This window comes from Pelobates fuscus, chromosome 3 (assembly GCF_036172605.1).
Source record: "Pelobates fuscus isolate aPelFus1 chromosome 3, aPelFus1.pri, whole genome shotgun sequence".
In the NCBI taxonomy this organism is placed as follows: Eukaryota; Metazoa; Chordata; class Amphibia; order Anura; family Pelobatidae; genus Pelobates; species Pelobates fuscus.
Window position 1 is genome coordinate 152000953 of NC_086319.1, and position 26776 is coordinate 152027728.

Genomic DNA, 26776 nt, shown 5'->3' on the forward strand with positions numbered 1-26776 from the left:
TGATTGGGGTCTTTTAGGATAAGAGTATATGATCTGCTGGACAAAGCAATTTATTGATTTACAGGAAGTCACAGATGGATGTAATGAAATAAGAGCCTTCAATTGTCCTGATGTCACAGAATCGGACAGAATTGTTTTACTATGGAGAGTACCTCATCCCAGCCCTTTGTATAGGTCCCAATGCATCTGATGCATGAATCCTTCACTTCTGGAGTATACTTTTCTGTTCTATTGATCCGTAGTGCTCTTTGAAAAGCTCTTTTGAGCAATTTGTTAGGATACAATTTTTGACTGAGGATCCCTGTAGTCCACTCACACCCTGGTAAGCAAAAGCAAAATGTGCATTGGGACACCGTAGTGTTAGACAGTGCCACTTTCTGAGCCAGATATGAAGGATCTGTGGTCTGACACAGTTGATATCATCCTTTATAGTCTAGGGTTTTTCTTTTATTATTTCTGTCTTGATTCCTCACATCTGCACTACTTGGGGCAGATAATGACTGTTTGGTTAACTTACGCGAGAGAAAGAGAGAGAGAGAGAGAGAGAGAGAGAGAGAGAGAGAGAGAGAGAGAGAGAGAGAGAGAGAGAGAGAGAGAGAGAGAGAGAGAGAGAGAGAGAGAGAGAGAGAGAGAGAGAGAGAGAGAGAGAGAGAGAGAGAGAGAGAGAGATAAATATATACCGTACCTTGCACTCAAGCTATCACTGTTTGCAAAAACCAGGTGTATTACCTGGGCCAAAGCATCATACATTCAGATAGTGTGGCTGCACTCACGGAAGTTTCCTTTAAAATGTAACTTTTATTGGGTTTCCATAAAAAAAAATAAAAAATCGATGTTTCAGTCCAGCATGTGGACTTTCATCAGGATCCTGATGAAAGTCCACATGCTGGACTGAAACGTCGATTTTTTTTATGGAAACCCAATAAAAGTTAAATTTTAAAGGAAACTTCCGTGAGTGCAGCCACACTATCTCTCTCTCTCTCTTCGACATAAAATTGATAGATGTATACTCATGCCAGTGGAGTTTAGAACCACAAGTTATGGTGTCAGTTTTATGGTTACGTATTGCATTGAGACTGTTAAAGGGATTCTATAGTGTTAGAAATACAAATCTGTATTCCTAACACTACAGTGAACTCTGGTCCCTCGCACCCTTCTCCCTATTTACTCCCCCTCACCTGATTCCAGCGCTGGATGTCCCTCAGCACTGGGTCGGCGCTCATAATACACAACAGGCCATCCCCACGAGGACATCCAGCGTCCGTGAAATCCCCATAGAAAAGCATTTCCTCAATGCTTCTTCTATGGAAATTTCACGGACGCTGGATGTCCTCATGAAGAGAGTTGCCGCGCACTAGAATATTGCTAACTTGAATAATGCTTTGCTATGGGGATTTCAGCGATGCTGGAGGTCCTCACATAGCATGAGGACGTCCAGCGTCGTTATAGCACACTTTTCGTGTTCTATGAATACGGAAGTGTCCTCTAGTGACTGTCTAGTAGACAGCCACTAGAGGAGGACTTAACCCTTCAAGGTAAATATTGCAGTTTATGAAAACTGCAATAATTACACTTGCAGGGCTAAGGGTAGTGGGAGTTGGCACTGCTGGAGCTGGAAGTGGTCTGGGTGCCTGGAGTGTCCCTTTACTTTGAGCTGGCGAGTGATCAATAATTGAGTTCATTAATAGAATATATATATATATATATATATAATCATTTTGGTATAGTTGTTTAAGAATTACTAGACACCCATTTCAATAAAACCTATACAAGCTGTCACATACCTCCCATGTCTCCAGGAAATGAGAGTCATCTGGATAGACCTGGCCTTCATCATCAGTGGGAAATATGGCATCGCCAACCTAAAAACAATACAGAAATTTAGTTTAGAATGATGTAACTATACAATAGTTGTGTTTTAAAAGCAGAATGATCACTTATCTTTAACTGATTTTTATGGATGACCTCCATCCTTTCATCATAATAATGTTCTATGATAGTCTTGAGAATTAGAGTCTCCTAACTCATGAGTTCCTAACCCTCACAAAGAGTACCCCAATATGTACCCCTTACTTTCATCTAGTATGGGTAAGATCACAAGTTACAGTCTGGCACACATTCCTTCTGCTCACATTAATTAACTGGCACATTTAATTCTTCAGTCATTAGGAAGTACATATTGTAAAGGAAAGAGATCAATTTGGTATCCTTATAGATAACGATCGATTCCTTATTCCTTACTACACCTTGCTTGACTTCACTAATTCATTCTAAAGTTGTTCCCTGCAACATTCTACAGTGGACGTCTCTTCGGTATTTGTACGGTATTAAATGGTAGGGGCATTTCATTTGCCACCGTCTCATGTCTAGGGTCTCTTTGGGGGAAGAAGTCTGTCAATTACTACTCAAACACAGCAGTATGCGAAGTTACTTGGCTGGCAGCAACACAGCCATTTTACCTTGTCTGCATACACATACCAGCCTGTCATAACATAGCAGCTAAAGCCTTGTCTCAATCCCATTTTAGGTATTCCTCCAAACACGCCTGCTTAACAACATACTAAAACTCCTACATTCCAGGATCTCATTCTGGATTAGCTCATCTCATGGTCATGGTAGATTGCAGGAACACGTGGCTCTCTCTGCTTATAGCAACCGTTTATATACCAGAACTCTGGCCATTTTAATAAGTTCACTTTGGAATATCGAATAGTCTATCCGTACTCCATCGATACCATGCTGACATTCCCATCCTTTTGCCACCTTTAACCCTAAATTAGCCAACAAACACTTAAACTTCTCTCATACCCACCTGAAGACATATAACTACATACTATCAACAGGTCAACACACTAGACCAATTGTCAGACACTCACAGGACTACAGGCATACGCTCTCTTTTAAGGTTACAAGGTAACCACTCAGTACATCAAATTTATTCTGTACGTCGGGACACAGTTCATAGAACTCTGATACTACCCTTGGACATATTCTGGTCATTCTTTTAGAATAAGTACTGCTTCTGCAATCTTTAGTAAAAATCCCAGCGCACATCATAAACTGGGACATTACAATCATCTGCATACACCAGATATCCCTCAAACAGAGAGGGAACTGAGACAGGCATTTAAAGTACTGGTTACGTAGTGTCAACACGTACTAAGGATTAAACTGTTAACTTTTTGCTCTCTTTTATAGGCCTACCCGTACGTCGGTTTCGGCACACCACAACTGACTTATACCACTACTATAACTCGGCTTATTTTTTTATGTTTTTTTTACATTAATGCCTTTTAATACACAGAGACCCAAATAGTTAGCTGGTTAAGTTGAGCCTTTAACAGGGTTTTTATCCAGATTATATATTTTTTTTGAGGGAGGGAGGGGGTTCAAAGGGGGGGAAGACTACGAAAGGAACATATTACAATTACTGCTCCTAGACATTTTCTATTCAAACCATGGATAACACATAGCACTGGGTGGCACACTAATGTTTAATACAGAGAAAAGACACAGTGCAGGGATGGGACTGCACCCAGGTTACCTTGTTTAACCCCATAAGGACACATGACATGTGTGACATATCATGATTCCCTTTTATTCCAGAAGTTTGATGCTTAAGGGGTTAAAGAAATTAAGCAACAGTGGCATAATGATCTAGTATTAAATGATGCAGGGAAAGAATGTAGTCAGTGAATGCTAGACACAGGAACTGGCAAGCAATTACAGAGAATATAGTCTCAACAGAGGCAGACAATGCACCTTTTGCCAAGATGGAAACTAGAAGCGAATGATTTCTGAGTTTCGCAAAAAGGACTTACTTGAGATGTGAAACTAAACATAACAAGCAAGAGAGACAGCCAGACACTAGACATACGTGTAGAAGTCAGCATGCGTTTCCATGGATGTAATCCTTCTCCAGTTCTCCCCAGCAGCTCTGCTAACACGGCTGTCAGTGGCTCACCGAAGTGCACACCGAAAAGCAATTACCAGTTCATGAATTCATTGCGTGAGAAGGAAGTCATGGTCTGGAGGCCAAGTTAACCTTTCCCCCCTCTTTTTAACAAAAACTATTTAGATCTGAACACAGAGAAATATACGTGGGGACAATGAGGCCAAAGCCAAGTGTGCACAGTTATGTTGATGCCCATAGTGTCCCTCAGCATGCACACTGCAAAGCAGTGGAAAAAATATCAGCCATTTCTTTCTATATTTGGCAGTAATCATCAGCATTTTAGTAAATAAGAAAAAAAGTAAAAGTTCTGCACAACACTTAAAGGACCACTTCAGCTTAATGAAGTGGTCTGGGTGCCAGGTCCCTCTAGGATTAACCCTTTTTTTATATAAACATAGCAGTTTCAGAGAAACTGCTATGTTTATAATAGGCTTAATCCAGCCTCCAAATCCTCTAGTGGCTTTCTCACTGACAGCCGCTAGAGGCGCTTGCGTGATTCTCACTGTGAAAATCACAGTGAGAGCACACAAGCGTCCATAGGAAAGCATTGTAAATGCCTTCCTATGAGACCGGCTGAATGCGCGCCGAAAGGGAGGATCGGAGGCGGAGAGCTCCCCACCCGGCGCTGGAATAAAGGTAAGTTTTAATCCTTTTCTCTCCCCAGAGCCCGGCGGGAGGGGGTCCCTGAGGGTGGGGGCACCCTCAGGGCACTACAGTGCCAGAAAAACGAGTATGTTTTCCTGGCACTATAGTGGTCCTTTAATGGTTTAATGGGAGCATTTTAGACAAATGTCTAAATGTGTTTGTAAATTATGTCCCCTTGGTAGCCATTTGATATATATTACATATGTACATGAATTGTAATTGAATTTGCTTTTCAATTTTTTTTAATAATAAAGATTTAATTATGTTTTGACCCTGGAGGGAAATGGGGCCAAACATGGCTGTGCACCTCTAGTCTCATTTTAGATTAGCTTGTTTTTTTCGTTTAATTTTTTTTCAATGCCCTCTATGTGCTATTGACAACCACGATACTGACAAGTGGTGTTCAGTTTATTAAATCACTGTTGCCCACTCACCTTGAAACCTCCTGGAAAATGCATTAGATAAAGATCCAGGTAGTCCAGATTCAGATCAGACAAGGTTTTTTGGAAGGCTCCCTTCACCAGAGACTTCTTATGGAAAGTGGACCAGAGCTTTAAAATAAAAAAAGGAACAAACAGCATGTAAAAATTTCAATGTCTTAATTGTAAGTGTAAATTTGTCCCCCCTCCCCCATCTGACTTGTTTTGTGATCATATAAAATAAAAAAAAATAAAAAAATACATCAATTCAGCCTTTCCCATAGCGCTAGTCCAAGAGGAGAAAAACCCAAATATTATGCAATTTCCACTTTTGCCTCAAAATTGGTAAAAAAATATTTTATTGACTACGGCAACAATCAACAAGACTCTGCGCTATTATATCCTTAAATACTATGTTCTTCCACAGCGAAAAGAAAATGCTTCTGTCAATGACTGCAGCACTCCTAGCCATGGTAAAGAGGTGGAGGAGATCTTAAAACAGCTTCGAAAGGTCATCTGCACCCAGTTGAGGTGAAGACCACAAAGCTCCGACAAGCAATCTTGAGCTGGCACTAATCACCCTGCCGGCTCAATGAGGGCCTCCCACAGCAGGAACAGGAGCTCAAGGCTCAGTCGACTATTGTCTGGAGATCATATGAGCTCTGCCTTATGGGTAATCTGGCTATGCCTTGGAGTGTTCCTTTAAAAAAAAAAAAAAGGAGGTGGAAACGTATGCATTTATTCATTGTGGGTAAATAAAAAAAAAAAAAAAACAGCTTGCGAAACCTGCAGATCTCTTGTATGCAGTCTTGCAAGTCCTCTCCTTCTTCCCCAGTAAAGAATGTCTATGGTCACTGAGGACACACTCTTCCCACCTAAAACCATTAAGAAAGCTAAAGTGCTTTAGGTGTGCGAGTTGTTTCTTTTAACGGCTGAATGACATTCAGTGGGGTGGGGTGGCAGAATAGCACTATGTATAGCCCTTGTACTTGTACTCCCCGAGGTACACATACTATGAGTTGAGAAACAAGTCTTTAACCCCTTAAGGACCAAAGTTCTGGAATAAAAGGGAATCCTTATATTGTCCTTAAGTGGTTAAAGAGCTCTTTTCTGCGGTAGGCAAAATCCAGCAAATCTAAATGGATGCCCACTTTTCATTTGAAGAGTCCTGTTAATGAATAGACTATCAAAGAACCATATGTAATGACATAAAAAGATATACAAATGACATTGACACAATGTAAAACAAATATAATGTCAAGGTTTTTCCACTAAAGTGACAATTGTCTGGAATACAAAATAATTTTAAAATTTGAAACTCACTTTAAAATTTCCCACAACCTACACTTTAGAAAATAACGGTTACTAAATTCAGCACACATGGAAACACAGGCACACATACTTGGCCATATCAGTACAAACTATCGGTATATCATGTAAAAGTTGTAAAAATAAAATATGAATGTCAGTCTTGCTTGCTTTGCAGGGTGCACACATTGCTAATAACAAGAAGGTATTTACTCTCTTTCATTAATATTTGCATGGGAGAGACTGTGTGCAAGAGTTTATGTATGTGTGGGTGTATTTTGTGCACAGGCTACAGGCTATGTGCTTTATTTTTGCAGTGTTTTTACACACACACACCTTGCTAACCACAAACAGGTCTCCTCTCTTCACCACTCCTTCCTTAAGCTTTGTGTGGATCCCCTCTCCGACCTCCTTCTCATTCTTATATGCGTAGGCACCATCCACATGTCTGTATCCCACATCGATTGCTTTTTCCACAGCTGCCTTTACCTTACCTGGCTCAGCCTGGAAAGAACACAATATAATTATTACTAGGTGACAATAAATGTTTTTAAGATATGCAAACATTTTTTTACGGTAATACACGCCTTCCCACTGCCTGGGAGATATTGAGATAAGTTAAGGAGTAAATCAATTATCTCCAGGCAGAGGGCACACAATTTTCCCAAAAGTTGGAACAACCCTTTCCCCACAAGTAATCCCTTTTTCCACAGCTGCCTTTACCTTACCTGGCTCAGCCTGGAAAGAACACAATATAATTATTACTAGGTGACCAAACATTTTTTTTAATAGATATGCAAACATATTTTTACGGTATGGAGAGAATGAACTGATTAGGATGGAGAAAATAGAAATGCTATAAAAGGGAACTCCCATTTTCTTCAAGATCTTTGATATGATTTTTACTTATCCCCTCTAACAAATATGTATTTTTGTGGCGTGAAAAGTAAAATGTGATATAGATATTCACACCATTTTATCCCTCAACGGAGTGCCTTTATCTTTGCTGCAAGTCAGTTTCTGTTATAAGCTCAGTCCTTAGCATCTGACTGTCAGTATTGAGAGAGCATATGAAAAAATTAATAAATAAAACAACGTCCAATACAAGACTTTAAGTCCACAGATCCTTTATGAAGATGCCAAAAAAGTGAAGTTTTGTTCAAATACAGTCTCAGTAATGAGAAAGCATACACAGAAGAAGGGAAGTTAAGGTTTTGATTTATCCTTCTCATTTGTGTATCTAGTTTGTGTCTTGATGGAATTGGATTATGATGTAATTTGCTAAATTTTTTATATAACATTTAAAAGAAAACCATTACAAAAAAAGGTTAACACAAAGCTATAGGTTATTTTCAATGTTCTATGCAATGGTTTCATTTACAAACAAATGAATGTCACCCTTTAAAGTTTATTCAAAAAAGTGAATATCAAATCTGGTGTGGGGGGGGGGGGGGGAGGAGAATCCTCCAATTTGGTAAAATTCCTTATTGAATTTTTTTTTTTTAAAGTAAGATGACGCCCAGGCACCCATAAGGGGTTAACTGTTTAAAAAAGGTTTAACCCCAAAATTGGCCAAATGGCAACCATCCATTAGCTCTGCTTCATTCTTTCTTCAGGAAGCCTCAAATTGGGCGTTGGTGACAGTCTGATAGCATCAGGTAAGCGGGTGCCCAGAACGTGCATGCACCATAACAACTTCATTGAGATTAAGGTGTAATGGTGGCCAGAGGTTCCTAGAAGTGCTATCTCACATATCCAGTGTTTTTAAATGGCTCAACGTTACACCTCGTTATAGTAGTCAGCAGTCTATGTTACAGTGATCTATACCTGTTGGAAGTACAATCTATATCCTGCACACAAATGCACACGCCCAAACACATAACATATTAAAAGGTTGTAAAACCCTGGCTTATAGCGGGAAAAACACTGCTGGATTGGTAGGGGCGGACTGAGCACTCAAGGAAAAAGCTGTCATGGACTGAGGCTCTGGGAGACCCGCCCCTGCTGCAATGCAGTAATGGCTGAGTTGAGGAGTTAAATAATATCCCCAGCCAGCCTGCGCTCAATATGGGGCCCGCACAGCCTTCTGCGGGCCCCTGCTGCTACAAATCTTCTCCCCCCATACAGGGCACACTGAGGGACAGCCAAGGGACTTCCCAAAGACCCCACTAGGCTGCCCTTCAGTGTTCCTGAAGGAAATCGACAGAGGTCTGTGTTACAGACCGCATGTCCAGGATCCACTCAAAGGATAAGAATTTCACCCTCCCTGGCCAAAGATAACACTTAGGGAGGGGGGAATATATATATATATATATATATATATATATATATATATATATATTTTTATGTTCTCCCCCCCCCCCCCTTTTCATTAAAATTAAAAATATTTAGTGTCTAATCTCCCCTCCCCCCAACTGCCCCTATCTCTCCAACCCCCTTAACAACAAAAGCCCATATAACCCCCTACACTCACTATGCCCCTGTTTTTTAATACAACTCCTATTGCACCCGCGCACCCTCAAGAGCCCCTATACCCCCTGCATCCACTAAAATACCTAACCCCTGCACCCACTTCAGCCCCTACCCTTCTGCACCCACTGCAGCCCTTGAACCTACTTAAACCCCTATCCCCTGCACCCACAACATCCTCTACCCCTTAGCATCCACTACAGCCCCTACTCCCTGCACCCACTAAAGCCCCTTACCCCTTAGCATTCACTAAAGCCCCTAGTCGTCCCTCCGCACCCACTAAAGCCCCTACTTCTCCTGCAGCCACTACAGCCCTTACCCCCTGCACCCACTACATCACTTTCCCCTCCTGCACCTGCAACATCCTCTACCCACTACAGCCCCTGACCCTTCCTGCACACACTACAGCCCCTGACCCTTCCTGCACACACTACAGCCCCTGACCCTTCTGCACCCACTAAAGTCCCTACCCCAGGCACCCTGTAGATCCCCTATATCCCATGCACCAACTACAGCCCCTATCCCGAGGCACCCTCTAAAGCCCCTATATCCCCTGCACAACCTACAGCCCCTACCCTCAGGGACCCTCTAGAGCCCCTATAACCCCTGAACCCGCTATAGCCCCTACCCCTACTACAGCCCCTACCTCCACTACTTGAATAAAAATAATAATAATAATAAACACAAGCAGTTAAAGGGACACTATAGTCACAAGAACAACTATAGCTTAATGTAGTTGTCCTGGTGTCTACTGTCTGTCCTTGCAGGCTTTTTAATGTGAACACATCTAGTGGTGGTAGATGTGCTTTCCGGGTCAGTGCTGCCCATTGTGAACGCACCTCAGAGAAGCATGGATTCAATGCATCTCTATGAGGAGATGCTGATTGGCACAGGATCGTGTTTTGCCACGCATGTGCAATAGCCTTCCAGTGGTTTCCTATAGAAAAGCATTGGATTGGCTGAGATCATCAATTTTTTTAATTCCAGCCAAGGAAGCGGAGTGGGGGTGGGGTCAGCCATGAGAAGACTCAGTATATTACCTTTTTAACAGGGCGGGTGAGGGGGGCCGGTGACCTAAACGGCTATTTTAAACCTATAGTGTCAGGAATAAACATCTGTATTCCTGATACTATAGTGTTCCTTTAAGGAGGCTGGTAGTTTTTAACACCTGGTAATTCAAGAAGCAAAATGTGGAGGCCTGCATACCTCATACAAACACATTACCACAATTCACACACACACACACCCTTATACATACTGCTAAACAAACACACAAAAATACTACCCTATTTAGAAAAATAAAAACATGTACTGTATTTAAGTATACTCTAAATCTACATATACTGACACTACACACAGACATACTTACACCAGGGCTCAGTAAAAATACACACAGAAACATACATTAAATTTACGTACACATACAATCAAATACATGGTACATCTACACCAGCATACAGATCGGTGTGCAGGGAGCCCAAGCCACTGTCAGTCTGTCCCTGTGTAGATGTGTACAGTACCTAGTTTAAAAATATGGCTCAAAATATACATATTTGCGCTGGTGCTAATCAGAAGTAAAAGAAAGTCATCAACATTATCATTCAAGCTAGCCCAAACCTCAGACCAACACTGAAAAGCACAATTTGGCCTCACATGTCACATCACACATAAAATGTGTAGAACACATTTAATTAGGACGTGTGTACCTAATAAATATTAAAATTATGTTTGCATAAACATGTGTACACCAATTAACCTTTATTCATTAATTTAGTTTACAAAACACAATTAAAATACAAAAAAAAAAAGGCAGAAAATTACATCTTATTTATTGAAGTACTACCTAACATTCCTCCCCCCTTCCCCAATTTTTAGGATTTTAACCCAAAATGACGAAAAGTGCAGTAGCACTACTTAAACAGGGACCAGAGAGCCCAAGCTGTCCCTGCATTAATGCAAGCCTACCCACACCTACGTGAGAATATCTGTGACTGCAAATGCCTAGGATAATAATAGAGAACGGATGTCATAAGCAGAAAACAAAACAAAATATCGTCCTTCAAAATCAAAATAATAAAATTACGGTAAACGCACTCCATGAACTATGAAACGGAAACGGTCATCACAAACAACATATGTCTATAAGAGAAAACACAGCAATTTGTTGGTAAAGCTGTTGCGACTTCCCTTACTAAAAAACATATTTTAATATTTAAATGCATCTGGAAAGGAAAAGCAACAAATAGTGCGGCCAAACAGTGTGCAACTTGGATTAACTAACCCGCCATGTCCCCAGTCCCAGGATGGGCATCTGAGCCCCGGTGTTGAGCTTGACATGTGTTGGTCCAGGCATGGTGACAGGCTATGTGGCACTTGACCTGGCTGAAAGTTACGGTGGATCCCCGCTTTTGTAGCTATCACCCACTCCCAGGGCAAAGTTCCAAAGGCACGGAGCGTTCTCATTGGCTTAGAAAGGGGTGGGGGGCAAGGCTGATTGGCAGAAATGCCAGTGAGTAGAGGTTTTATAGAACAGGGACGTGAGGTTAACCAGTTCTGATTGAATTTTCTTAATCTGCCAATATTAATGAATGTAAGGGGTAACATATAAAACTTACATCAACATTTAAATAAGATATCGATTGTGCTGCCTTACTGTGCTGACAGTTACTATACAATGGGAGTTCAATTAAATACCTCTAACTCCCTGGGCAACGTTCCAAAGCAGAGAGACTTTCTATTGGCTGGGGATGGGAGCTGTGCTGATTGCTATCATTCAGACACAGTAAGTATTACCTGAAGGCAGGCATACAAAGTTAACTTATTCTGTTAGAAAAAAAGATACAAATAAGGTAAAAGAATCTGCCTATCAGAGGTAGAAACCCTCCTTACTGAAATTACCTCCTAAGTAGAATCATTCAAAGGTACTGGTAAAACAAGAACAAATAATAATAAACTTTATTTAAACAAGATCCTAAAGTTAAAATACGATAGAGTAAAGTAAAAAAAAAAAAGGGACCAGGAGGAGGGCGGAGCCTGGGCATCATGGCTGCTGGCTGCACATCGAGCTCCTGTTTTCACTCACCAAATCAGCCTGAAAAACCGTCAGCTAGCTCGCTCCATTAGCACAACCCGGTTGCGCAACACTACCCAAAGCCCTGGAGGAAGCTCTCGCAAACCGGAGCGACTCACCTGCTGAGATTCCCCATGGAGATCCTGCTGCGGCCTATCGTCGCTAAAGAACAGGTGAAAAGGCAGACCACCCAGACTACGAGGCGCAGCTACAAGTGGGACCTGCCACATACCCCAATCTCACTCCTTTGCCCTCCCCCCACCCCTCCCCCCCCCTCTGCTTCCCCACAGCTCCACAAGGACACCCTTGTAGCCAGTCTCCCAACCAAGCTAGCAGCATCGCTAGAACAGAGCACACGTCAGCCCGCACCTCTTGTAGCACAGTTGGGCGCTACTGCTGGACTCCTTGATCGCTCTTCTTCCAAGCCGGGCGCTCAATTGGAGGTAACACCGCACTCCCGTCCATACACCCAGGGGTCTATTTACAACTCAGAAGACCTGAGGGCCCACGATCCTGCTGAAGGGATTAATGGACTTAAGGAAAAGGCTCCCGCCAAGGCTTTGGGCCGGAGTAGCAAGGAACAGAGACCCTGCAGATCCACACCCTGGCTGCGAGTGACAATGCACGGAACTGGAAACAGGAAAGGCATGGTGAGAGGCGACGTGCCTCATCAACTGTGGCATGGACTTTCTATCTATCTGAAGGGACGGCCACACAAGGGAATCGGCTGAACGCAATCCAGGGGGACACTGACTAGCTGAACCCCAGCGGCACCTGCATATACTGATTGCAAAATATGCATGTCTTTATGTTTGCTTTCAGCCTGTTGCCTTTTATTTTAGTTAGCTCAAGCCATGACACAACCATGCCAACCAGGTCACCCCCTTTAGTGCAGCTACTCATCACGGCACACAGCCCGTACCTAATAGCCCCGAGCTGGCCTGGCAATCACACTGGCCTCAGTGTTATAATCCTGCCCGTTACATGACCCACTACTACCCTTATATTAGCACAATAGCCTAAGCGTGCATAGAGTATTTTTAGCGAGTTGTGCCAACCGGTCATTTGGTTAGTAGTTCGTTCAGATATGGATATCAATTCTTTCTTGATTTTACACCTTTTGGTTATATCAGCTGAACTGACACACACATACTGCATTTTGGTAGTTACACTTGCCAAATTGACATAACCTGACTATCCTATGTAACGCTTTTCCCACAACTCTACGCTGATGCACCCCCATGTTAGCCTAATAATCTTGTATTAAATATTTCATGCATACCTAGGCTGCTTTAAACTGCTTTAACTCCTCTTTATATTCTGTAAACCGTGAATCACATGCCATAATAAAAGAAAGACTGAAAAAAAAAGGAGAGCAGGAGAAAGTATCTTGTTGTAATTATCAACAAGTATAAAGGGTATTGAAAAATCCCTATAAAAATCCCTAAGAGGTGCCTTGCACCTCTGGGCTATGACAACACGGTAGGCTCTGAGGTCTCCAACACCAACACTCCGGCCCTCACAAAACGCCACAAAAACACCACAGTATTACCCTCCAAGGCTACAAGTAGCGCAATGGTCAAACGACCCAAACGCCAGGCAGTCTCTGAACTGCCTCCGCCTATACCATCCTCTGAAGAGGGAGTTAACTATACTGCTGCTGACCTTGACGTCTTGGCTGAATGGCGGGCTGACGATTTAGTATCAGGAGAGAAGATGACTGGCTGAAGAAGAAGATGACCTCCCGACCACGGATTCTAGATATGTCAAAGAGTCGTATGTTGGTGGTCCCTCCTCGCAAGGGGATAGTCAGGCACAGGCCTTGCAAGAAATGGATGGTGTGTTCCTGGACACTTAGGACCAGAGAACCATCCGACACCAGAGATCATCGGAGTGGACCCTGCTACCCCACCTGGACAAATTCGGCCACTTCTGGATTCGCAAACCCATTGAATGGGATGTCAGAGACAGACTACAGGCGGAATGCCCACGATCTTCTCTACTGCATAAGATGGCGGTCACACCTGAGTTTGACCAAACAGTGATGATTTTCATGTCCCATTCAGGCAGGGAACCCCACAAAGGCGAAAAAAGGGCTGAAAGCCACCCAAGACAAAATACTGGACATCTTGGAGCTGTTAGCAAAAATCTTATATTTTGCGGATCTTGGTCTCTCTTAAGGAGAATGTGCACTGTGCAGCATCTGCCTACTATATAATACTAATGCTGCCCATTGTACCAAACGGTGCAGAGCCACACTCCTCCGAATAGACACCAAATTGCTGGATATGTCAAAAAAGGGACTCAAAGCTTCGGCCAACAGCCTCCTGTTCGGCGATGCCTTCATCCATGAGCTAAATTAGCATGTATTGCTCTTTAAAACCTTGAGCAAGGCCCAAGCATTGATGAGCCAAGTGTTCCGGACGACTTCCTTGAGTGGTGTTTTTGGGAGGGCTAACAAGTCGAGCCACCATCCGTTTCTGGGCCTCTGGCCCCAGACCTCATCCACAGACCTCATCCAACATCGAGGAGATATGCTCACTATTCAACAAAGGTGCAGTGCAATTTGCACCCGACAACGGATAATTATTCAGCAACAATTTCTTCCCGACTTCCTTATACCAGGGCTCACCCTACTACAGAGGAACTGACAGATTGAGAGGATCAGATCGCAAAGGTTGAGGACGCTTTCCCACAAGTGGGTTCCTCTCCATGTTCCCTCTCTAATATATGAACTGCAGGCAGATTGTCCCTTTTCTTACAGCAATGGGAAGAGATTTCCGCAGATGCATGGATTCTGCAGACAGTGAGAGGCTACGTCACCGAGTTCGTCTCAACACCACACCAACACCCTCCACCTCCCCCTCTATGGGTGTCCGAGGAAAGCGAGACCCTTATAGACGAGGAGATATGCTCACTATTCAACAAAGGTGCAGTGCAATTTGCACCCGACAACGGATAATTCTTCAGCAACATTTTCTTGGTACGGAAGAAGACTAGGGGTCTTCCACCCGGATATTAATTTACAGCAGCTCAATACGTTGGTGGTCTAACATCATTTCAAAATGGAAGGTATCCATCTCCAGTGGCACCTACTCCTGAGGGATGATTGGTTAACAAGGACGTTTATCCATCAGTGACGGTAGTGCCCTCCTGTTGGAAATTCCTCCTATTCTCCTGGAAAGCCAGCCAGTACACCTGTCTACCCTTCAGACTTTTTTCACTAGCTCGTGAGAAGGGCAGAAACGAGTGTCGAGCCTAGGTGCCGATGTGCCTTTTGAATTGATTTTATTTTCACTGTAGGATGGGGATCCTATACTACTACTTAACCTACTTTACTAAAATAACCATTATTTTTCCTCTAGATACAGCAGTAGGGGCCTTTTGGGTAGAACTTTAAGAGAACTGCATAGAAGCAGTGGGCTGGAGGATTATATGTAGGAGGGTAACTAATATTCCTCCCACTTGAACGGACACCCCCTACCTTTTCCCCTATATTTGTATGTATGCATGTTGTAAGATGAAAATTGAAAGCCTTCTGAAGCGGGCCATGGATAACCCCACTGGTTACCCCCATAATTCCTTCTCTCAGCCACTCTGGAACCATTAAAATAAGCAGACATCCATTGCCCCAGTAACCAGACGAAACATAATTCTGGGACTCAACAGATTTAATTTTGACCACACATGGCTTTTATGCACAGACCCATACATGGGGTCTCCAGTACAATGATACGTTGGTTTCAATCCCAAGATCCTCTGTGCCTAAGAGGTAATTGCATGACAAAAAACTATAATTAAATTATCTCGCAGGTACAGAAAATCTATACAAAATATACAGTACCTCAACAGTACCCCCACCATATACAGTACCTCAACAGTACCCCCACCATAACTAGGAACCCCACAAAAGTTATATCCCCGGATAGCGCCGATCTGAGTGTATAACATATCCAAAGATCACTCAGATCAGTTTGGTGAAATGGGAATGCCATCAAGATAAAATTCTGGCAGGTCTTTGTTCGGGGGTTCCTGTGCGAACACCATGCATGGGATTCTCTTAGTTTTAGTGTATGAATACTCCGCCTGTTCGGTATGTTCCAATCTCCTGAACGTCGTTTGCATAGTTGGTCGGGAAGTAAAACTGGCAGCAGTCTAATCTTTACCGGAGTTCTTGCGAGTGCCTAGCCAAAAAGAGTTTATCAGGTATTCGACAACCAAGTGCGGCTGCCTGTCACGACACTCCTTAATTAATATGCCCTCGTGCAGTACTCACACTCACCACTGTTTCTGTTTGGCACTGTTTCTCATTTCTTTTCGTTAAGCACTACACCTTGCCCTTGTTTAGCACCTATATATTCTGGTTTCTCCCCTTACTCCCTGTCAGATCATTATCCTTCATCCTGTACCTGCTGTTTCCTGGTTCCTGTGATTCTGACTCCTTGCTCCTGTGTCTTGTATCCTGATCCTGTGTTCCTGTTCCGATGTCCTTATGGTCCTGTGTTCTCGTCTCTGCCTGGTCCTGTGTCCTGTGCCTCCCGTTCCAGTGTTCGCTTGCAGTGTTCCTGCCTATACTCAATTTCCAGTGATTCTGACCTTGCTGCCTTATTTTCGTGTGACCTGCTTTGGGCTTTGCTCCTTGGTGTCTTTTATTTAGTGCTTGATGGCTTAGGACCTGTGCCCCACTTATATTCCGTGGTGGCTGCACTATCCTGCCTAAGGCCTTTACTTTTGGCTAAGGACTATCACGTGTACTCTGCCTGCTCTATTGTATTTATATTGATTTCTTGTATGTATGTGTATGTGTATATATATATATATATATATATATATATATATATATATATATATATATATTTGTGGCATTGTACAAATTTTGTTTTGTATATAATATCATTTGGTTTTCTTTAATACATTTTTCTTGATTGCTCCATTTATCGTGTTCTTGCATTATTTCTCTGCTAAGTTTACTACAGTGGATCCGTGCACACATTGTGATTTTTTATTTATTCAATGTTTCCTTTGATTTTTTTAAATAAATATATTTATTGTATAAGTGTTATATCACAGTAAATACAATAGTCATTTTCTCATATATTTATTCTTGAGCGCACTTACTTTTTTTATATCTTTTGAGCACCACTCAATTTTAGACGCTTGTGTATGTATGTAGCTGCCAGTCCCAAATATTTGTTGTTTAATACACCTTGTATCCATTTTTTCTGCTAAGTTGGTTCCCACATTTAAAGGGACAGTGCTGTCGCAGGGCAGCACCCCTTCATGTCATTACAGAATGATCTGACCACTTGGAACCAGCAGAGAATAATGTCTAGGATCACGATGGATAACATTGTGGGTATTAACGCTGATTCACAGCAAGAGGTATGTTCTCATTAAGACTTGTTGTAGTCAATTAAGACAAATTGAGCAGCAGATTGGAAAGGCCTCTAATTTATGCTTGTCTACTATAGACGTCTCCTGTCAAATCCAGAAATCTGTATTATGTGGATTTATCAATTAACTTCAAACTTTTCACCAAAATATATGTGACTCGTTGCTTTCTCAGTTACCTGATTGCGATAAATGGTTGAGAAAGCCTCCTGTGATAAGTAGGGTGTATACACGTATCCGTATATCTCTTAAAGAGATATCACATAAAGAATTTGTCATATTTGCAGAGACAAGTAAGCGTAATGCACAATAATTTTGTTGCCTTATTACCCGAAGTTCAATTTCTTATTGATCTTTTACAGGAAAGAATGACTGTCTTTATGCCTGTTAATGATGATGGTATTCCCTTTTCTGATGTACATAGCATAACTAATCCTCCTGACTCTGACTTGGGTAAATGGCTTGTTGGTCCTCCCGCCTGCAAAACCGAAGTTCCTCACAAATTAAAAGCTGAAAGCTTTTCATCCCAAACTGCAGAAGATGATATGGAGCGGTTCTATAGCACGGGCGATCCCCTCATGGACCAGATCTTCGATGATATTGGTGCTCGCTGTATAGCAGCTCTGGATGATGAGCAGCCTGAACATGAACGCTGTTGCAGTACGCAGTTTTCAATTTTGTCTTGGTACCAGAGACCCACAGTGCCCTTATGCCACCGTCTCTCTTCTGCAAGATCCACTCGCCTATTCCCAGAGTGAGAATATCGACTACCAAGATGTGCGATCTCGACACCGTTCAGGAGGGTACTAGTCTGGTCAGAAAGTGTCTCAAGCAAAGTCTGTCCAGCCACGAAGCAGAAACAGACTCACCTGAGACAACAACCAGAGAAATAATTCCTCCATCACCGTGATAATTGAGGAGATCACCAGTAACCTTGACCAGGTAACTGGATCTGGATTTCAGTCCCGCAAAGGACAATGCAGTTCATACTCCGAGGGACAACACTGAATCCATAGAAACAGAAGTTCCAATTTCTACACCTCTTCCTGAGTCATCTGATACTGGAGACTCGAAACTGGGAAAGTCACCTATAAAAGTTGCTTCGGGCGATGCAATTGACGACAAGGCTGGGTCACTGAAGTTGGAAGCTAATCCCATAGAAGATGATCCTCCTGTCAAAAGGCCAACACGTAGGAAACGTGGCAAACGACATACTTCTTCAAAAACACTGTCTGAGAAGGCTGAGAAACTTAAAGTGGAAGCTTCAGAGCAATCCGTGGAAGAGGAAGTTATCGTCCCAAAAGCAGCTCACAACTTTGATATGGAGAGGTTGGATGATACCAATTCTAACCCTTCTGCCTCTGGGGGTTCGAGGATTGGCACCTCTCTTGCAACCGCAACTGTAAAAGATGAGTTGACACCAAGTAAAGAAGACTGTCATCCTCAAGTGGAATTCAAAGAGTCAAACTTGGTGCAACGTGACAAACACGGAAAGGATCTGAATTAGACAAGGCTTGTTCAGAACCCATAGTCTGAAGAAGAATCTACAGTTATAGGCAAGTCTAACCTGTTCTTCAAATTAGGACAATTTCCCTGCTGCAAGAGGAAGCACAAACTACCACACTTGTACCTGAACATAACATTGAAGACTCTTCTAATCAGCAGTTTAACCAAACTCCAAACGAAGAGAATGATCGAAGTGACCTGGTATCTCTATCTGTTACAGAATTTAATCAGTTTGAGAGAGAGTCGTCCCTGCTTCGGCTGGCCTCATGCTCCGAGAGATTGGGGGAGCCATCCCTTGATGCATTTCTGCGGTCTGAGGAGGAGGGTTCGCAGAGTGCTCCTGATCCTGTACTCATTAATCAAGGGGATTCTTCTCAATTGATTCCAGTAGCACCTACCCAAGCTGACTCTGTTTTTTTTCCCCCTTATTATATTATGTTATGTTCTGGACTATTTGCCAAGCCGTTTTGAAAATACTAGATATGGGACTTTCTCCAGTTTGCCCTCACTTTAATAATCGAGGGACTTATTTTTAATTGTTCATCAATACATTTTTTGTCTTACTACTCTGATTCCTGTGCTGCTCTCCATCGTTTTAGCCTTGATAGGCACCCTTCTACACATCATATGGAGCCTGTTACAGCACTGCTTCCTGTGAGTTTTATCCTACACAGGGGTTTATTATGTGTAATATACAGTTTGCACTATGTTTTATATTTTTGTCTTTTAGACTGATCCTGCTATCTGTATTTTGATGGCTGGTGCAGTATTTGCTTTACTTTTGATTTACCACTATGTTTTACTTCTAATTAGATGTTTGAGGCAAACCAATAGGGAGTTGCAATAGTGGCTGGTATTTTCTCTACCTGACTTCAAGACATTATTTTCCTATTTTTATCTATCTTAGGAATATCCGCTCATATAGTGTGTTGTCCTCTGGAAACCACTAACGGAGGGATATGCTTGAGTCTATCTAAAGGTCAAATTTCTGGAGTGCGTGTGTATTTATTTACACCCATCTTTATTAGAAGTGTTACCATTGAGGGTTACGGTATTTCCACATCTTGTTGGGCTTTGATTATTCATTTGAATACAAATACAGGTACTGTTTTCTTTCCTCTCCTCTTCTTTTCGGATTGTTTTTAAGTATCACAAATTAGCTCTCACCTGATGACTGCTAAGAGCAATTTATAGTTCTCACTCTTTCAAATGTTCCATCCAATTTGCTACATATATATATTCTTTTCTCCAAATGGAGTTTAACTAAGGGCCTGAATGAATTGCTATATGCGTGCCCCTCCACTTCAGTACTGCAATCTGGCTTTTACTCTGCTACGTTCACAAATCTATAATGGATTGAGACAGGGTTGTCTGCTTTCACTACCTCTGCACAATTTCGTCCTGGAACCGCAAGCTATTGCCATCCACTCCAATCCCAGTAATTCAGGCTACTCCTTTCACCCTCTTGCTCTACTGTTTTAGGTCTATTTGCAGACAATATTGTGATTGCTTTAACTGATCCAATTAGATCTCTTCCTGCTGTTCAGGCAACACTAGCAGACAGGGCCGCCATCAGGGGGTGACAACCGATGAACGCTATATATATATATATATATATATATATATATATATATATATGTGTGCAGCCGCCGGCTCCCTATACTTGCAGAGGGGGCCCAGCAGACTGCAGCAGTACATTACAGCTCCTCTCTTCTTCTCTCTAACTCCCGCGACGTGCGGCCGTCAGAGCGTTGCCACGGGTTACCATGGCAACACGGCACGCACGCCACGCTCGCGGGAGTTAGACAGAAGAAGAGAGGAGCTGTAATGTACTGCTGCAGTCTGCTGGGCCCCCTCTGCAAGTATAGGGAGCCGGGGGGTCCACCATGCCACAATGAATTGGTCTCAGGCTGTACCGGTAGTACTGCTAGGGAATCACGTGACATATTTTGCATCACCGAGTGGAGAGATACCTTTCTTACATACCTTGGAATACACATCCCCAAAAAGGTTTAGTCCATAGTTACCCTTACATTTAGCAAAACAATGAGCTCCTACTCCTATAAAGAGACCAACTAGCAAGTTAAAGACAACATCCTTGTCTTCTGCAAGGGCAGGTGGTCTGGCAGTTTGGTGGCACCTAGGAAGGCAACAACAGGTGGCTGAATACCCCATTATGACTGAGTGCGGTAGTCGACGGGCCCTTACGCCGCAGAGGAGTCCGGGTAGGCAGGAAGAAGGGGTCAGGGACAGCAGCAGTGGGTCCCCACCAAGGCGAATTACAGAGGGGCCCATTAGGGCTGACTGGTTACGGGTTCGCGGATCGCGCTGCTCCCAGGACTGTGACGCCAGATCCTCTAGCGTAATTTCCCAAGGGAAGGCTGGCAGGCATGCTAAGCACAGATCTAGGAGCGTCCGGCGTTCTCGGCACAGGTTAACAGGCGGACTGCGCAGCAGTGACCGGTGTTCCTTAGGGGAGCGGTCAGGGAGAGCATAGCCATCCCCGTCAGCTAATTTGCTGCTGGTTAGGGGTGATTCCAGGTCTGATAGCAGGAGCTCCCCTGACAGGAGACACACATTAGAGTCAACGTTTTTTGACGGCAAAAAGGGCCAGGATGAAAGACGAGGCACGTGTATCTAGAGTAGGGGTACTTGTTGATAAGGTATGCGGGTCAGGAGCCGGATAGATGGCCTACCCATGTTTTCGTCTCCTTGCAGATCTTTGGTGCTTTCTTCCACGGACCGGGAGCTGGTCCAGGAAATGGGTCCCAGAATGTTGGCGTTGACTCTTGGGTCCTTGGACTGGGGCGATAGAACTGCAGCCACACAAACGTTACCTGCTTGAGGCTCGGTTGGTGAGTCCTCTTCTGGTGATCTATTACAGGGTCTCAAGACTTTTCTCGATAATCGGAGTGCTGGGCAGGATCAGCCAGGGAGTTTTTTTTTTTTTTTTTATTCTTTATTTTTGTAGTGCGCGTATATATTACAGGCAGGCCTGAGGTCCCCGAGAAAGCAGTCCTCCGGCTTTTCCCACGCTTAACATGCGGGGTGAACGTTTAACTAGCACAATTTTTATATTTTATCAAGCTTAGGCAACATAGCATTAAAGCTTCGGTTCACATGAAAGTATTTATGTTATGCAGACAGGTTTGGTTCATGCGTTTACTGTGATGGTATCAGTATGTGTAGTGCAGGTAATACAGTGCGACATTAGGGATATCCTTTTGCTTATACACAGGTCCCTATTTAATGTGAAGCGGTCCGCTTAAGTTTTAAAACCTGCTGGAATAGGGTCGCTTATTGTATTAGTGGTGCTCATGGTTTTACATATGTATTTTGCGCTTAATGTGCCATATTCGCCTCTTAGGCATAGCGGTGTGATTAATCGGTTGACAGGCTAGTATGGGTAGCTGTGTGCGATGTATTTCAATCTAGTGTATTAAGGTACATGCCTATCATGCGCGTTAAGCATAAATAAATGAGTAAACAAAACATAACAAACCATGGCATAATTAGTGAGGGGTATGCTTTGCCAAGAAGTTGCTTGTGGAGAGATGGTCTAATTAAATCCTCACCCCCCTTGTATAGCCAGTCCAGAGTACCCATGAATGTCCAGGGAGAGAAGGGTCAGTAAGGTATAGATGTACGGCGTACGTAGAATCCATGTTATTAAGTAAGAGCCTTTCAGTGCCTGGTGGAGGTGTCTTGGTCTCTGTCTGCAGCGTCTTCTGCTGTCAGCCGACGCCTGTTCTGCTGGGCTGTGGCACTTTGTGTGAGCCTCCTGGGTCAGCGTTCCCCCGCTCTTGTGCCGCGGAGGGGCTCTCCGCCTGTGTCTCCGGCCGGTCTCGAGTCCCGCTGCCCCCTGGTCACCGTTACGGCCGACACCGTAAGTTTGCAGGTGCTTTGTTGCGCCTTGCTGGGTGAGGGTTGTTGGGGCTGCTGAGGTGCTGGTGAGTTGGCGTGTTTCTCCCTGAGGCATGGGGACGCGCCCGCTGGGGCCCCGGGTACCTGGCGCTGTTGCTCTCCGGCTTCGTCGTCCTCCGAGAGCCATCCTGGAGGCGCGAGGGGCATTCCCGCTTAGGTGTCACCGGGTTGCTGGGCAGATCCAAGTTCTACCTCTCTCATCGCCCTCCTGAATGTCCATTTCTCGGTATGGTGCTTGGACCAGAGGTCAGCGCGCATCTGGTCATGGAACACCCATGTGTGCTTAGGAGGCTGAATTTGCACGCGTGGTAAGGTTGGCTGTGTGTGAGCCGTCATCTTGTCTGGGCCCAGGCTGGCCCGTCTTGCTTTGGGTGCCCTTGCATGGTCATGCTTGGTTGCGGGGGTGTTCGCCCCCGTCGAGGACCGGGATATCCCCCGCCGGTCCAGAGGGGGGGGCAGCAGGGCTATGCTGCATCTGGGCTTTTGTGTTGAACCCTTGCCGAGGGATCGGCCGCCTCCCTCGGGCCGTAGGTTCCGCTCCACTACAGGCCGCATGGTCGGCCCGGGCCATTCCGCCTCACTTTGGTGCCAGACTGGTATCATTCTGTTTCTCTTGTTTTCATGAGACGGATTCTGGTCACCGTGTGCTGCCAGCGTTAACGGACCGGTCGGTTGTCGCTTGTTTGTGCTTAATATTGCTGGAGCTCTTAGATTGTGCGTCCGGCCATCTTGGCTGTCAGGCCCCGCCCCCCAGCCAGGGAGTTTTGGTCAGGTTTGGGAGTCAAGTTCTGAGGGTTCAGGTGCCGGGGCCCCGTGGTTGTCGCAGTTGGTAGGGAGGTGAGTGTCACAGCTGTGATGTCAACATTAGTGGTTACTGATATCGGTGATGAACAAGTCGAACTGGCAGGTAGCAGCAAAATGTACACGTTTCCTTTGCCGGGCCGCTCGGTTGTCACTTAAAACCTGAATTCTACGAACAAATCTGGAAAGGTGAGTTTCTGGAAATATATGCACTTCTTCCATTGGAAGAATACATTGATTTACAGGAAGAGGATAAAAAGGACGCAAAGAAGGAGGAAGAAAAAACGGAGGTATATAAGATACCAAAGTCTTTTGGTAATTGGTTGTGTGCATCTTGCATTTTAGCCAGTGTGCTAGGTGAGAAATATCCTGAGCGGTGTTCTCAACTTTTTGGTTATTTGGATGGTATATGAGGGTTTAGCTTCTCTCGGCTAACCCAGATATGCGGTTGGATCAAATGGACCTGCCTTTATGGATCAAGCTAATGATGGCCCAAAAAGCAGCCTGACCCTTTCAGTCCAGGTCTGACACGGGCTATTGAATGAGGGTACAACTTATTTTAAGCAAGAGTGTTCCGGCTGTGGAGATGCACACGGTCCCAATCGTTGCTTCAAATGTGGGAAGATGGCTGCATTGAGTGGGGTCAGTTCCGCTGCACCATATATTTCCACTGGGGTTAACGCTGGTGAGGGTTGGCGCGTTGCTGCCTTGGCTAAACTGTACGTTAACAGGCAGATGTGTTAAGGGTTAAATTAGGTAAAGAGGTCTAATTGGGAAAGATGGCGGGGCCCTTCGATGACCCCCCCCATGCCCAATATTTGTGTTTCTCTTTTAGTAGTTGTGCCAAAAAAGGAGCCAGGGGAGTACCGTCTTATACATCCTCTTTCGTACCCAAAAGGGTAGTCAGTTAATGATTACATTGACGCGGCCTTATGCTCGTGTCCTACACATCATTCGACAATGCTGTCTAGTTAGGTTACCAGTTCATGGTTCATTATCTGGATGATTTCTTGTGTCGGTACTTCCGGTTTGGATGCCTATCGCGTAGAGTTGCGGGAGCTGGAATGGGCTGAAACGGTGGGACCAACCATTTGTCTGTTTTTTTGGGTCTTGAAATTGATTCGGTAGCAGGGGAATGTTGTTTACCAGGAGATAAGTTGGTGGCAGGTCGTTGGGGAACTTTGGGAGGCACATAAAGTGACGCTGAGAACATTGCAATCATTACTTGGCCGTCTTAATTTTGCGTGTTGATTTGTACCAGTGGGGAGGAATAATAGGTTCCTTGCAAAGGCATCTGAAGGGATCAGTTCTCCTCATTTTATCAGTTACTATCCCAATGAAGGAGGATTTGGAAGTTTGGGATATTTTCCTTCTGGAGCAGTCCCCTCTCCGGAATTGAAACTTTTTACAAATGCTTCGGGGAGTGTGGGTTTTGGGGCATATTTTGCTGGACAATGGTGCGCAGAATCTTGGCCGGAGGGTTGGAAAGCGAATCCCATCATTCGCAACCTTGCGTTGGAACTTTTCCCTTAGTAGTTGCCTTGGCTTCATGGGGACCCATGTTGAGGGATAGGAAAATTATCATCTTCACGGAAAACATGTCAGAAGAGGCAGATAACAGATTAACTGCTGACATCACTATTCCAGTAATTTGCTTGTTGCAACGTTTTGTGTTGATTTGCATGCAATTTAACATTGTTTTTCGGGTGTGTCATGTGCTTGGGTTCTTGAATATCATTGCTGATGTGCTGTCTCGTTTACAGTAGAAGTTTTGCGTGGTGGCTCCTGGTGCTCGGAAGGAGAGTCTCGTCTGTTTGGACGACATGTGGCGGCTTGGGACCTCCTTATTGGACGTCTGATCAGAGTCTCTTTGTCTCCAAGTACTTGGGTGGCTTATGTTAAGGTGTGGAGGGATTGGGAAGAGGTGTGTCTGTGCTGGAGGACACCACTCTGTGGAGGCACGGTTGGATACGCTGTTGTGGTATTTGTGTAGATTGTTTTCTCCCGGTGCTTCTCCTTCTGTGATGTGACATATGTCAGCCATAGCATTTTTGTTTAAACTTGATGGTTGGGAAGATATCACAAAGAATGTTTTAGTTCGTCAGGCTTTAAAGGGTTTTCAGAAAGGTTGGAGAACACCGGATACCAGGAGTCCGGTGTCTTCCGAGATTTTGCAAAACCTGCTTGGAGTGCTGCCTGGTCTGTTTCTTCCACCATGAAGTTATTTTATTTACGCTTTCGTTTGTTTTGGCGTTCTTTGGGACTTCTCGGGTAAGTGAGTTGGTGAGTGGTAGTCCATCTGGTGGGGGGGTGTTCAATTGGAAGATGTTGAGTTAGAGTATGATCAGGTTGTCACTCATCTGCGGCGGTCAAAAACTGAAGTTTTTGGTAAAAGGTGCTTGGTTACTCTTTATTCGTTAAAGGGATTAACCTTATGTCTGGCTTTCTGTGCTTCTGCATTGTCCCAGGATTCGGTGGTTCTTTTTTGATGCATGATGGTGGGTCATCTTTATTGAAATATCGTTTTTTCACTTTGGTCTGGGCTGTTTGGGATTGGATCCATTACAGTTTAGCACACATACTTTTAGGATTGGAGCCGCAGCGGAAGCAGCACGGTTGGGCCTAGGGGACAAAGTGGTAAAAAAGGATTGGGGGTCTGTAAGTTTCCAGTCATACATGAGACTAGACCGTTTGGTATAAAATGAAATTAATAAAAAAACAAACAAAAAAAAAACTTGTGTCTTGTTCCTTGTTGGTAACACGTTTCCTTTATTTCGTAGGTTGGGTCGCCTGGTTGGTGGACCACTCATTCATTCATTGGGCACACAAGAGAGTCGCAGTTAGACATAAAGAAGAACAGCTGGGCTTTTCACGGCACTTGGTCCAATTATATTGGTTGGCTATCAGGGTTTTGGATGGAGGGAAGTTTGTTTGGAGATTTTTAGGCAATTAAGTTCTGGGCAGTCACCGGATTTTCTATTGATACATGCTGGGGCTAATGATTTGGGTTGGGTGCCCCAGAGGGAATTAGTGCAATGGGACATGGATAAGTTGAGGGCTCTGGTTCCAGGTGTAGTGTTAATTTGGTCAGAGATGGTGCCCCAGTTCCATTGGTATCATGCTAGGGATCCTGTGGCAGTGGCTAGGTGCAGGGGGAAGTTAACAAGATGTAGTCCATTTTCATTAGATGCACTGGGGGTATAGTTGTGAGACATGTTGAGTTAGAAGCCATTCTTCCTGGTTATGTTAGGCATGATGGGGTGCATCTCTCCAATCTAATGACTTCCT

At 44.0% G+C, this 26776-nt stretch overlaps 1 protein-coding gene across 3 annotated transcripts in view; it reads right to left on the bottom strand.

Moving 5' to 3' along the window:
- The window catches only part of LOC134602560 (aldo-keto reductase family 1 member B1-like), a 271778-nt gene that overhangs the window by 199645 nt on the left and 45357 nt on the right, over positions 1–26776 (bottom strand). For 2 of the 3 annotated variants that reach the window (XM_063447540.1, XM_063447537.1), the window contains exon 4: positions 1785–1862. In XM_063447540.1, coding sequence (XP_063303610.1) covers positions 1785–1862 — 78 coding nt within the window. Of the gene's footprint in view, positions 1–1784; positions 1863–5034; positions 5152–6663; positions 6832–11077; positions 11250–26776 lie in introns of those variants that run through there. The other variant, XM_063447535.1, reaches the window with a different exon arrangement.